We start from the raw sequence: 14,372 nt of genomic DNA on the forward strand, positions 1-14,372 counted from the left end.
TTCACACAAAAGTCTAGAAACTTACTATCATCAAGCAAGTGTTCAACCAAGACTGGATGTCGGATTTGGCAAGGTGGGACTATACTAAATAATGAATACATCTGTTAGTGGGCCACTGGACAATTACAATAACGTTGTACATGCTGTAAGATGGTGGTTGATTTTCACAATGGTTCTATGGAATTTATTAAAGCTATTGTATTGATAATGGTTTGATGGGTTTTCTCTTGGTGGATTGGATGCAAACTAAACAGAATAAGTATGAATCTAAATAATCTAAACAGTCAGGTTTGGCACACAAGTGCACTGATAGAAATTCCCCAGAATGGTCACTTAAAAAAGCACAGGTTTAATAAAATCATTAACCACCTGATGTTTGCAGATAAAAGACTTCTTTGGTCTGAATAGCTTTGCAGGTGTTTTGTTTCATTATTTTGCATTTGACTATAGTTATGCAGAGAAGTGCTAAAATTTCTATTAATATTACAGACGAGCCTACGTATCATAGGCCCGGGTGCCACCGATGCTCTGCTTGGTCACTTGCAAATCTATGTATTTTCCAAATTCAGTCAGACATTTTTTTTTTGATAGAACACTAGACTATTGGTTGATCACCTCTAAGTGAACAAAGGTGAAGTTTGACAGATAGCTGAATTCCCTCGCACACACTCCAAGAACATTCTCTGGAAATTTCACAGCATAGTCCCAGACCCAAAAGGAAGGGTCTCAACCCAAAATGTCAACTGTCCATTTTTGCTCCACGGATGCTGCCTACCTGGCTGAGTTCTGCCAACAGCTTTTTTTTATTCCAGATTCCAGCATCTGCAGATTCTTGAGTCTCCACAGTCACAATCACTGTTTACATAAATACCAATATCTGAATGTAACTTAATCACAAACAAGTGAAAATCTGTAGATGCTGGAAATCCAAGCAGCACACACAGAATACTGGAGGAACTCAGCAGGCCATTCAGCATCTATGGAAAGGTGTACTGTCCACATTTTGGCCCAAAACCATTCGGCAGGCCTGGCCTGCTGAGTTCCTCCAGCATTTTGTGTATGTTGTTCTGAATGTAACTTGCTAAACAACACTGTAGTCCAGATTCATTCTCCCCTATGAACAGTGAGAGAATACTCCAATCTAATTCAGGCTTCCATGAATAGGAACAGAAGAAGCAAGTTCCATTTCAGAATTGTAATTAATCCCTTACTTCAATTATAAGTACTGGTAACTTGGAAATTATGATAACACACTCATTGTAGATCATGACCTTGATCTAACTTGAAGTTCTATGCACTTTTGCATTTAACCTAGCTCCTCCCCATTCACTCCACTATTCTTTCCTAGGTGTTCCTCATCCGGAGGCTTCTGCTAACCTGAATACTAAATCAGCTGAATAGTCTAAGTGATCTGGAATCACCTGCTGACCTGATGAAAAGGCAATTGTCAGTAGCTGGAGCAGGGTAATGATGGATCCTGCTATTACAGAATAGATGATTGTGTTCTGTGGCTGCTGGGTGTGGTGTGCCTTGCAGAATAAGTGAGTGTACAGTGTGCTGGAACACATTATGTCAGGTAAGAATAGTGATTCTCTAAAAGTAGAGTGACGGGTATATAAGTAACACACACAAAATGCTGGAGGAACTCAGCAGGCCAGGCAGCATCTACGGAAAAGAGTGTAGTCAATGTTTCGGGCCGATACCCTTCAGCAGGACTGGAGAAAAAAGGTGAGGAATAGAGTTAAAAGGTGGTGGGAGGGGAGGGAGAAACACAATGTAATAGGTGAAACCAGGAGGGGAAGGGATGAAGTAAAGAGCTGGGAAGTTGATTGGTGAAAGAGATACAGGGCTAGAGAAGGGGAATTTAATAGGAGAGGACAGAAAGCCATGGAAGAAAGAAAAGGGGGAGCAGCAACAGAGGGAGGTGATGAGCAGGTAAGGAGAAAGGGTGAGAGAGGGTAAAGGTGATGGGGAATGGTGAACGGGAGGGTAGATGGACATTCTTTCTGGGTAGCTTCCACCCTGATGGCATGAACGACAATTTTTCGATCTTCCGGTAATGCCCGCACCCACTTCACCATTCCCCATCCCTTTTACCCTCTTTCACCTTATCTCTTTGTCTGCTATCACCTCCCTCTGGTTCTCATCCCCCCTTTTCTTTTCTTCCATGGCCTTCTGTCCTCTTCCATTATATTCCCCCTTCTCCAGCCCTGTATCTCTTTCACCAATCAACTTCCCAACACTTTACTTCACCCCTCCCCCTCCTGGTTTCACCTATACCCTGTGTTTCTCCCTCCCCTCCCCCCATCTTTTAACTCTACTCCTCATCTTCTTTTTCTCCAGTCCTGCCAAAGGGTCTTGACCTGAATTGATGACTGCACTCTTTTCCATGGATGCTGCCCGGCCTTCTAAGCTTCTCCAACATTTTGGGTGTGTTGCTTGAATTTCCAGCATCTCCAGATTTTTTCTTGCTTAGGATGAGAGTATTTAGGTCTGAACAGTGCAGGAAGCTAGTGAGAGATAGGATTAGTAGACCTGTCTACTAACCTCAAGTGAAATCATACTACCTTTCCCAGTGCCATGTTCATTTACCTAATCTATATCTGGTTCTTCTACTCATAACATTGACCTCCTCTCATTCATGCTTCTTGGTACTCCAGGATGACTCCTGGATCACTGAAGACAATGGACCTCTCTCCCCTCTTCCCACATACCAAATTGTTTATAGAAAAGTCAAAGAACAGGGATACAGTCTTCTGCCAAGTTTCACCATAGTTAATGACAGTCTTTTTGAAGGCTTGGAATTAGAAATTATGATAATCTTTCATTTAAGTGGTGAAGTCATGGCTTCAGGCAGCACTCACTGGTTTCAGTATCTGATTGCCTCTTGTGGATAAGAGCTAAAGCAATAAATAGCATGCTTAGTGTTTGATGGATGCTACCATCATGCTAATGAAGTGGGAACACAAAATCTGTGTCAAAACAATACAGGTTAGCTGTACATCACAATGTCAGCACTTATTTCCAAACACAATCCAAGTTTCTTTTAATCTGCATCAAAAACATGATTTTACCCAAACTTCTGAGGTATGGACCCACTGCACTTCTACCAACAGAGAGTTCGACTAGCAATTTTCTGTGATCTGTATGCCTCATTATGGTTAGGTGTGAGAGATATGAATAATAATTATCTGGCATTGCTCAAAGCCATTTTAGAAAGGGATCACAAATATGTGACAGAAAATAATGTCATCATTGCTGGGCTTGTTTTGAATTAAGCCTTAAGAGAAAGGTTCATACCAAGCATTGACAATTAACCAAGCATTGTTAAATCAATAATCATAGATCACCTATACTGGGACCTGACATACTAACCAATTTTCAATTGTGGATTCTCAGCACTGAGCTTATAGCACTGCACACTAACCTCTTCCAATAAACCCTCAGTAGCACAAAGGATCACACTGCACTCTCTTACCATAGGATGTTGAAGATGTTGTGGAGTAGAATTTCATGGGATCGACATCTGCTCCAAAACTTGTCTTTGTATAGTGAGGTGTGCTGTCCACAGAAATCAAAGCCATTTTGCATCAACTGTACTCTGAAACAAGATTGTTTTTCAAAAATATTAGTATGGATCTTCATGGCTGAATTTATTGAAACTGTGTGGAGCTTTTATCAGACTCCAATCCATTTGGCACCCATTAAGATTTTCTGATTTGGATAACACTGGTATCAGTATACTACCTAATTAACAATTGTATCCTAAAATTGGGCTGTAATGATTTTTTTTCTGAGTGGATGCAATACTTTCCTTTCTAACGGTCTACCATTTGGATATTTCCTTGTCATGTAACCTGGGCTGCTAGCCCACTATAAAGAAAATGGTGGGAAATCGTGAACAAGGGAACATAGATGCATTTAAAACAATCCTTGATAGTGGTACAGCCCAGATCATTAGGTATATTTAAGGTGGAGTTAGAAAAAAATTTCATAGAATGTGGAACTGGAAATTATGGGGAACTGGCACAGAAGATGAACTGTCTAAATCAGCCATGATCAGATTGAATGGTGGGGCAGGCTTCAAGGGTCTGGTGGAGTATTCCTGCTTCTACATTTTGTGTGTTCTTGCTATTACATTTCCTTGACTTCTTTCTTGTTATCTTCCAGTCGGTCAGTAGATTTTGTTTAAGGTGTTCTGCTCTCATCATTGTTTTGGTAAGGTATAATAATGACCCATAGAGAAGTGCAAGTTACAAGTTTAGTATCCAATCTTTGCTTAATTAATCAATCTTAACTGAAGAAAATCCCACTATTTTCCTTATTGCTTTGAAAATTCATTGGAGCCCTGGGCAATCACGACTGCTCTTGAAGGAACATTAACACAAGTAGTTGCTCGGGTATGGAGAACTGTGGGTTATCTAGCTGCCATTTGTCAATGAATTTTATTGCATTCAGAGTAAAGATCGAGGATGTAAAACATTAACAATTTCTCTGCACAGATGCTGCTTGATTTGTTCCTTCCAGCACTTTTTCTTCCATTTCCTGTTTCTAGCTTCCACAGCATTTTGTTTTTGTTTTGTTGTGAGCGCTGATCTCAGTGTATAATGGGCAAAGAGGCCATGGCACTCAAATATTATGTTAGCTAATTAACTTTCAACATGGTTCTGAAACCTTCCCTAAATTACTTCTTCTTGCTTGCACTTTTCGTCTCTTCCTTAAAAGAAGTGATGTTCGTGCAGTGGATAAATTGTGTGGGCTAAATAGCGAATGTCTGTCTCTGAAGTCTGAATTTTAGATATAAGAATTGCTAGGTGAGGGTCTGTAGTGGAAGCACCCTGATAACATCCCTTCTATTTTTTTTTCAGTTTTCTTGTTGCATTCTTTCCTGAGCCAATATAGTTTATTTTGTAAAAGAGCATTGGAGTGGTAGTTTCTGTTTACTTTTTAAAATATATGAAAATATCAGTTGCTGGTATGGTTCTGCCTGCTTATTCTGCCCTTTCATAACTACATCAATATTACTAATCTGGAAATACTTTATAAATGCCATGAGATTACCTGCCTCTATTATCCTCTCGGGCAGTACATTCCAGATTCTAGCCACTCACTTGGGTACAAGGTTCTGCATCAGGCCCTCGCTAAATCTACCTTCCCTAGACCTTTGCCCTCCAGTGCTGCAGATTGGCTTTATTCATCACATATGCATTGAAACAAACAGTGAAATGTATTGTTTGTGTCAACAACCAGCACAAAATTGAGTATGTGCTGAGGGCAGCTCGCAAGTGGCACCATGCTTCCAGCACCAACATAGCATGACCACAACTTACTAATCCCAACCCGTACATCTGCGGAATGTGGAAGGAGACTGGGCCACGTGAAGCAAACCCACACAATTGCAGGGAGATAGGCACACCCTACAAACAGTGGCAGGAATTTAACCTGGATTGCTAATGCTGTAAGAGCAGTACTCTAAACACTACGCAACTGTGCAAATAAAAAAAAGCAGAGAACTATAGATCAGTCAGTCTATCTTCTGTGGTAGGTAACTTACAGGAGGGAATTCTTAGGGGCAAGATATAAATACATCTGGAAAGAAAGAGGTTCATTAGGGGTAATCAGCATGGTCGTGTGCATAGATATCATCCCTTAAGAACTTGATTGATTGAGACCAAGAAAGTACTGCAGCTTTGAAGGAATTGTATTATTCAACAACAACAAGGACAAATTTTAATACTGTTTTAAAATATTTAAATGCAGAACAGGAATTAACATAGTAGAGCCATGTGTGGCAACAGTAATTTTAGGTGCTCCAGATTACAAGATCTGTAGTTAATGGCATCTCCAAAAAATGTTAATAGATGAGCAACATTAAGCTATACCATTTATTATCTTGAACAAAGCTAAAAATAGACCTTGAAACTTGCCTCTGAAAGAGTGTGTGTGTGTGTGTGTGTGTACAAATCATAAGTCTGCAATCAATAGATGCAATGGAGGAAAGAACTAACATCTTGAACCGCTTAAGATTAAAGGGGAAAAAAAGTAGGAGAAAAAATGGGGCAGGGAAAATTACTTCAATAAATTAATATCACTCATTTCAATAAAGAGTTCTTTCCATTTATAGTTGTGGTGCCAAACATCTTTACACAGCAGCTTTCCTCTTAAAATGTACCTCCACAGCAGACAATCTGCATATAACTTTACAGCACACTTCAGAATAATGGCATTTCACTGGAATTTTTCCAAGAATAGTTTATTTTTTTAAAAAATCTATTGAATTCTCTTCCCGTTGCATATACACACAAATGTTTAACTGATTTTGTGATATTTCTTTCACTTGCAGATAAATCATATTCAGATGGAATTCTATATTTGTATAAGAATATAAACATAGAAACTATGTTCAACCTTTCAAATCTCTTTCACAGACTAATGAACAAGAGAAAACTGGCTGCAAGCTTCTCCACCAAAAGCTGCCGAAGAAAACTTCACAATTACCACTTAACACCCTGATGCACCATCAATAACTCACTCTGAGACATAAAGGCTAGATAACGGCTTTTATTAACTGGAAGAAGGAACAAGCTGTGAGTGACCACCATACTACATTCTGGAGACTGAGAGGCCGGGCTCAGGCCTCAATCACCTTTATACCAGGGTCTGTGGGAGGAGCCACGGGAGCAGTCAGCAGGGGGCGTGTCCAGACAGGTATATGTAGTTCACCACACACCCTTCATTATTGTTGGTTCCTTTCTCCTTTTAATGGAAGGGAAAGGAATGATTTTGTCAATCAGGGAGAAAAAGGAAAAAAAATCTTGAATGTATTTAATTAAAGCAAAGTAATTTTGAAATCACTGTCATTGCCTTCTGAATTTTTACTTAGGGAACAAAATGAGAGGCCAAATTCTAATGACTGAGCTACGTCTAATCACTTTATTCCTTTATTTAAAGTCTACATAGTACAATTTAATATTTTATCTGCTTGGCTGTAGTCTTTTGACAATGGTTTACTTAAATGAATTGAGCAATCTTTCCACTCTACCACGCACGAGGGCAAATGCAGTACCACCTGCCAGTTCCCTTGAAAGTCACACATTATTCTGACTCAGAAGTAGAATGTTCCTTTACCATTGTTCAAACTAAATCAAGGAATCCCTTTTTCAATAGCAATATGGGTTCACCTTCAAAATATAGTCTACAGTAGTTCAAAAATGAAATTCACCATCACTTTCTCAGAGCAATGAGTCGTGGCCATTAAATTCTGGCCTTGCCAGCAATGCCCACATTCCATTTAATCGAATTTTTAAAATTATAAATGAAAACATTACTCTTATCTGTCAACTAATTCCTTAAGTGCATGCCACTCTATTGTCTTAAATACCATTGCCAAGAGTTTATTAAAGTGTATCTAAAACTGCTTGCAAAGATTTGTTCTTCACAGTCATTACAGCCAAGTAAATTTTTCACACCATGTTTCTTGGACCTAGATGTAGCAAAGCAGTAGAGAAAAGGAGTTTGATACGAGATCAGAGAAGGCAACAAAACAAGCAATGCCAATAGACAAGAAATTAACACTTGAGCCACAAAAGAGATAATGGCTGCTTTTTAAGCTTCTGAAATCTAGAATGAAATCAGAAATAATGGTATTTTTGAAGGAGATGAAGGAACAAGGTTTTTATTGCTCTATGAAGAGATATGGTGACAGGATGTAGCCCGTCCACCAACGTAAGAAAGAACTGGATGTCGCAATCATCTTAGGTCATACTGAGAAGTAGCTTAGGGGAGACAAGCCTGGTAGAGGGAGGTGGGTGAGTCTTGGGCTCCAGTCACTGAAGAATCAGTATCCCACAAAGTAGGTTAGGACACCAGAGACAGATCTAGATTTAATTGCTGGGGGGGGTTGAGGGAGGTAGTTGGATGTGTTGAGATGAGCCAGGATATAGCAATGCAGTATGGAAACTGAGTTGAAATTATACCAGAAGAACTGGATCAGCTGCAATGTCAGTAGCATTCAATTCTCAAAGTGCTTTGAGAGGTTGATTATGTCTAGAAATAACTCCTTTCTCAGAAAGAACCTCAACCCACTGCAATTTTCCTATCACCACAATAGGTCTATGGCCGAAGCAAGCTTGTTGACTCTTCACTCGACCTTGGATCACCTGGACAATTTAGATACCTATGTCAGGATGCTGTTTATTAACCACAGCTCAGCATTTAAGACCATCATTCCTACAGTTCTGAGCAAAACGCTCAAGGACCTGGACCTCTACCTTCCTCTGCAAATGGATCCTTGACTTTCTAACCGGACGACTGCAACCTGAGTGGACTGGAAATAACATCTCCACCTCACTGACAGACAACACTGGTGCACCTCAGGTACATGTGCTTAGCTCTCTCTATGCCCTTGACTGTGTAGTTAGGCACAGCTCAAATGCCATCTATAAATTTGTTGATGATACAACTATTGGCTGATTTCAGATGGTGATGAGAGGGAGTACAGGAGTGAGATTTATCAGTTAGTTGAGTGGTGTCGCAGCCACAACAATATACTCAACGTAAGGCCAAAGAACTGATTGTGAACTTCAGAAAGGGTAAGACGAGGGAACATCTGCCAGTTCTCATCGATGAATAAGAAATGGAAAGAGAGAGCAACTTTAAGTTTGTGGGTGTCAATATCAGTGAGGCTCTGTCCTGGACCCAACATTACAAAGCAGTTACAAAGAAGTCATGACAGCAGCTATATTTCATTTGGAGTTTGAGGAGATTTGCTATGTCACCAAAGCCATTCAAATTTCTACAGATGTACCACGGAGAGCATTTTAACGGGCTGCATCACTATCTGGTGTGAGGGGTGGGGGCACTGCTGCATAGGACCAAAATCAGCTACAGAGAGTTGTAAACTCAGTCAACTCCATCATGGGCACTAGCCTCCATAGTATCCAGGACATCTTCGAGAAATAACACCTCAAAAAAGCAGTATCTATCATTAATTTTCCCATCACCTAGGTCGTGCCTGTTTTCATTGCTATAGCCAGGAAGGAGGTACAGAAGTCTGAAGGCATACACTCAGTGATTCAGGAACAGCTTCTTCCCCTCTGCTGTGATATTTCTGAATGGACCTTGAATCTATGAACAGTACCTCACTACTTTTTTATTTCTATTTTTGAACTGCTTATTTAATTTAATTATATATATACACTTAAATTAATTCATATGTTTACTCTATTATCATATATGTGGTAACTTCTATATTACAAAAGACCACTCGACAACTTGATGGCCAACAGAGCATCTTTATCTGGGACAGCAAATGATATTCACAATACAGAGGCTTCCAGGTACCTCATGCAGCGTGGGTGGAGGAACTATATACAGTGCATACTGGGAGTAAAAAGAGCGGAAATAAAGACCGCGCCAACCCCGGATCCCACCTCTTGCTACCAACAGCTTCCCGATTAGTATTAAGTTACTTTTAATAATACTCACATTACAACACTTCTTCCCCTTTAAAATCCAACATTCCCCAAATATAGAAGAAATGGGAAATAAAAACAGTGGTATCATTAGCAGAAGGTTACCAATACAAAACACCTAAAAAAAAATGGCAAATTCACCATTCAACCTAACAACAAAGAAACTATCCAAAGATTCCGTCTGTCAGGAGGTTTGCGAGGGCGCTGAGATCTACACACTACCCCCGGTGACCCAGCGGGCACCACTGGTGAGGATGTTTTGGGTGGATCTGGTGTTGGGGACAAGAGAGGGGTCTGTGTGTCCGCGTGAGAATGCCCATCCTCTTCAGGGTACTCTGCCCCTACCGTCAGTGTGTCTCCCTCTGGCAAAGTCACTGGTGGACATGCTTCCCCAGTAGTCTGTCTCATCACACTCCATGGAACTGTCTACCTCTGAACCGGAATCATGACGCAGGCGCACATGGTCCTGATGTCTGCGGAAAATACGCCCATCAGTCAGCTTAACAACATAGGAGACTGGACCACTCTGCTTAAGAATAACACCAGGTAGCAATTGCTGATTGTTTCTCAAACAGACATTGTCATCCGGTTCTAACTGACTGTCTCGCGCATGTTGATCATGTCGCTCCTTCTGCTTTTCCTACTTTCTCTCCACTTTTGCCTTCATGTCCTGGCACAACAGGTCCAATCTTGACTTAGGCCTACGCCCCATCAGCATCCCTGCTGGAGTGCGTGCAGTCGTAGTCTGTAGCGTGAGGCGGTATTTAAACAGGAAACGTGAAAGACAGGTACTAAGAGAGTCACCTGTCATCCGCTTCAGGCCTTCCTTCACTGTCTGAACAACCCGCGCTGTCAAACCATTTGAGGCTGGGTGGAAAGGGGCCGACCGAATGTGACGAATGCCATTCTGCTGCATAAACTCACTGAACAGCTCGCTGGTGAACGTCGAGCCATTATCAGTGTCAGGCAACCCGTGGACTGCAAACACTTGCCTGAGTTTGTCTGTGGTTGATGGGGCTGTGATGTGAGTTTCGATCCATTTGGAATGCGCATCTACCATTACAAGAAACATCTGCCCCATAAAGGGGCCAGCAAAGTCCAAATGTAGCCTAAACCAGGGGTAGACTGGCCACTCCCATGGGTGCAAAGGAGACGGTGGTGGCATGTTCTGATTGGTCTGACATTGCGTGCATGATTTTACCTTGTTCTCCAGATCCTGATCCATTCTTGGCCACCAGACATAGGATCTTGCAAGGCTTTTCTTTCGAGACACTCCTGGATGAGTCTCATGAATTTCCTCCACAATCTGTGAATGGCCAGGGGGAGGCACGATGACCCTCGCCCCCCCAGTAAATGCAGCCATCCTGCAGACTCAGTTCTGTCTTGTGTTTGGCATAAGGCCTCAGTTCCACGACTTTGGGCCAACCTTGTACAAGAAAAGTCTTGACTTGAGACAGGACTGGGTCCCTCTCTGTCCATTGCTTGATCTGGGCCACCTTTACAGTTGTCTCGGACAGCCTCTCCATTGAAAACACAGTCTCTAGAGGCACATATGTAGTAACAGGCGTCTCAGGTAAAATTAGTCAACTCAGCACAGCGGCGTTTGCATTATCCCCACCCGCTCTGTATACGATAGTATACTGGTAGGCTGACAATGTGAGAGCCCAACGCTGTATCCTGGCTGAGGCAAGTGGTGGGATGCATCTGGTCTTATTAAAAAGGCTCATCAGTGGTTTATGGTCTGTATAACTTGTGAATGCATGTCCACAGAGGTACTGATGAAAGCATTTGACCACAAAATCAATGGCCAGACCTTCTTTGTCTAGCTGTGACTATCCCTTCTCAGCAGCCATCAGGGTACATGAAGCAAAACCAATAGGCTTCTCTGAACAGTCCACCATTAGGCAGGAGAGAACTGCTCCAACTCCATAGGGCAAAGTGTCACATGAAAGGGTGATCTCCTTGTCTGGGTCATAGTGAACAAGCAGCTTCGCTGAGTGGAGGAGTTCTTTCACTTCCTTGAGAGCTTCCTCCTGCTCTTCACCCCACTGCCACTTAGTGTCATTGTGAAGCAGCTTATACAGTGGGGCCAAAATCTTTGAGAGGTCCGGAAGAAACTTGCCATAATAATTCACCATGCCCAAAAATGACCTGAGTTCAGTGACGCGCTTGGGGCCTCCTTGATAGCTCTCACATTTTCCTCCACTGGGCAGAGCCCCTCAGCTGTAATCTTCTGTCCCAGGTAGGCCACACTCGGAGCCAGGAACACACATTTTCCACGTTTCAATCGCAGCCCTGTGTCTGAGAGCCTCTTCAGCACCTGTTCTACATTAGCCAGATGCTCCCCCTCCGTGGCTCCCGTGAACAAAATATCATCAAGATACACTGCTACGTGCGGAATCCCCTGCAGCAAAGAGTCCATTGTCCTTTGGAAAATGGCAGGGCAAGACGCCACTCCAAACACCAGGCAATTGTATCTGAATAATCCCTTGTCTGTATTGATTGTGACATACTCCTTTGAATCCTCATTAAGCAGCAGCTGTTGGTAGGCGTGGCTCATGTCCAGCTTTGTGAATAGCTTACCCCCTGACAGGGTCGCAAACAGGTCATCCACCTGTGGCAATGGGTACTCCTCCAGCTTAGAGACCTGATTCATGGTAAGCTTGTAGACCCCACATATCCTCACCGTTTTATCTGCCTTCAAAACTGGAACAATGGGAGTCACCCACCTTGAAAACTAGACAGGCTCAATGATGCCCAGCCCCTGTAAACGTTCCAGCTCCTCCTCGACTTTGCCTTTCATGGGACAGGGCACCAACCTGGGCTTAAGAAAACGTGGTGTGGCCTCCGGGTTGACTTAGAGTTTCACGGTCACACCCTTCAGCTCGTCCCTGAAAATGTCACTATACCGCTGCAGAATGTCCTCTGTCATGTTTGCATACTTAATTTCATGCCAGTTGAGCTGGATTTTGCGAAGCCAATCACGGCTCAAAAGGCTGGGCCCACTGCCCTTAGCTATTACCAGCCTGGCTTCAGCCTTCTTGCCCCCGGCCGAAATATCCACATATAACACTCCTAAATGAGGTATAGGCTGCCCCGTATAGGTCCTGAGTTTGAGCTTAGACAGTCTGATGGGAGGCAGGTTTGACCCCCATGTCTTCCTGTAGGTCTCCTTACTAATGACTGATGCAGTAGCCCCTGAATCAATCTTGAACTTAATGTCCTTTCCCTTGACAGTGACTGTGGCATAATATGGTTCAGGTGGTTCCTCATCCGTTTCCACCCCAAACACGTTGTAGGCACACGCTGCCTCCTCATCTGCTTCTCCTCGGTGGTGTGTGGCTGCCTGAGCCTGTTGAGCTTTCCCCTGCCCAGGCTTAACCTCACCCTTTATGCTCCTGCACTTTTTAGCTAAATGTCCCTTTTTGCTACAAGCATGGCAGACAGTATCTTTGAATTTGCAAACATCTGCATAGTGCATCCCTCCACACCAAAAACATTCCACCCTCTTTGCCTGTTTACCAGTCTCCCTCCTGACTTGGAGCACTGCCGCCGATGGCGACCCCCTCCCCCACCCACGTCCTTTCTGGATATCCTTGGCATTATTAGCAGCCATCTCCATGCCTTGGGCAATCTCTTGGGCTTTCTTGTAAGTCAATGGTGGGGTTTCTCCCAACAAACGGCGTTGTGTGGTATCATTACTAATGCCGCATACTAACCTATCACAGAGCATTTCATCCAACATGCCTCCGAAATCGCAATGCTCCGATAGCTGCCGAAGCTCGGCCACAAAATCGCCCACAAGACTGACCTGGCTTCCGGACATGGCTGTGCAACTTGAACCGACTACCAAGACTATCAAGACTATCACTGAAGGCTTCGGATTGTGACCAGTTCGTCATACAGCACGTCCCTTGGTTTCCGCGACATAGCTAAGTTCCTTATCAGCTTGTAAGTCCTTGCCCAACACACACTCAGGAGAATAGAGCACTTCTTAGCCTCCTCAGTAATACCATTAGCACAGAAAAAGTGTCCCAACCTTTACTCATACTCCAGCCACTCCTCGGTTCGCTCCTTGAACTCATCGATAGTCCCGAACGTAGCCATCTGAAAACGATGCTCCTCATCTGCTCACAGCTCCTGATCAAAACGGGCCGACCCGTCTGCAAAACCAGTTCACCTCGACTCCAAAAATACTTCTACTTTACAAAAGACAACTGCGACAATTTTATAGCCAAAAGAACATCTTTATCTGGGACGGCAAATGATATTTACAATACAGAGGCTTCCAGGTACCTTGTGCGGCCTGGGTGGAGGAACTATATACAATAAATAATGGGAGTAAAAAGAGTGGAAGTAAAAATCCCGCCAACCCCGGATCCTGCCTCTTGTTTCTTGTTACCAACAGCTTCCTGAAGAGTATTAATTTACTTTTAATAATACTCACATTACAACAATATATTGCATTGTACTATGACCACAAAGACAACAAATTTCACAACAGAAGCCAGTGATATTAAACCTGATTCTGATTCTGAGAGAGAGCCACCACAGGGGTGAAGACATTTTATATATTTCATACTTACTGTTGTTGCTGGTTCCTTTCTGTGCCTTATGGCACACTGGGTGGCAAACTTGCCATTTCTATTAGTATTTGTCAGTTTTTTATGAGGCCAGGTTATGAGCTCAATGCTCAACCTAGCACAGATGGAAAGCGTGCAAGGAACCAGCCAGATTTGAACCCGGGATCACTCACCTTGAAGTCCAGGTTGGATGCCACTACACCACCAGCAGACTATTTTATACTTAATATATACAGTAAATAAAACTGTAACTTGCATTTCTCTACATTTACTACACAATCATACCAATTTATTTTCTTCTTGAACAATGGACCTA

General features: G+C 42.7%; 1 protein-coding gene across 4 annotated transcripts in view; it reads right to left on the bottom strand.

The window, feature by feature from the left end:
• saxo4 (stabilizer of axonemal microtubules 4) overlaps positions 1 to 14,372 on the bottom strand; it is a 155,267-nt gene that overhangs the window by 121,494 nt on the left and 19,401 nt on the right. For all 4 annotated transcript variants that reach the window (XM_059975676.1, XM_059975678.1, XM_059975675.1 and 1 more), the window contains one exon: positions 3,479 to 3,601. In XM_059975676.1, coding sequence (XP_059831659.1) covers positions 3,479 to 3,584 — 106 coding nt within the window. In that variant the 5' untranslated portion in view covers positions 3,585 to 3,601. The remainder of the gene's footprint in view (positions 1 to 3,478; positions 3,602 to 14,372) is intronic.

The sequence above is a fragment of the Hypanus sabinus genome, chromosome 7, assembly GCF_030144855.1.
Source record: "Hypanus sabinus isolate sHypSab1 chromosome 7, sHypSab1.hap1, whole genome shotgun sequence".
Lineage (NCBI taxonomy): Eukaryota > Metazoa > Chordata > Chondrichthyes > Myliobatiformes > Dasyatidae > Hypanus > Hypanus sabinus.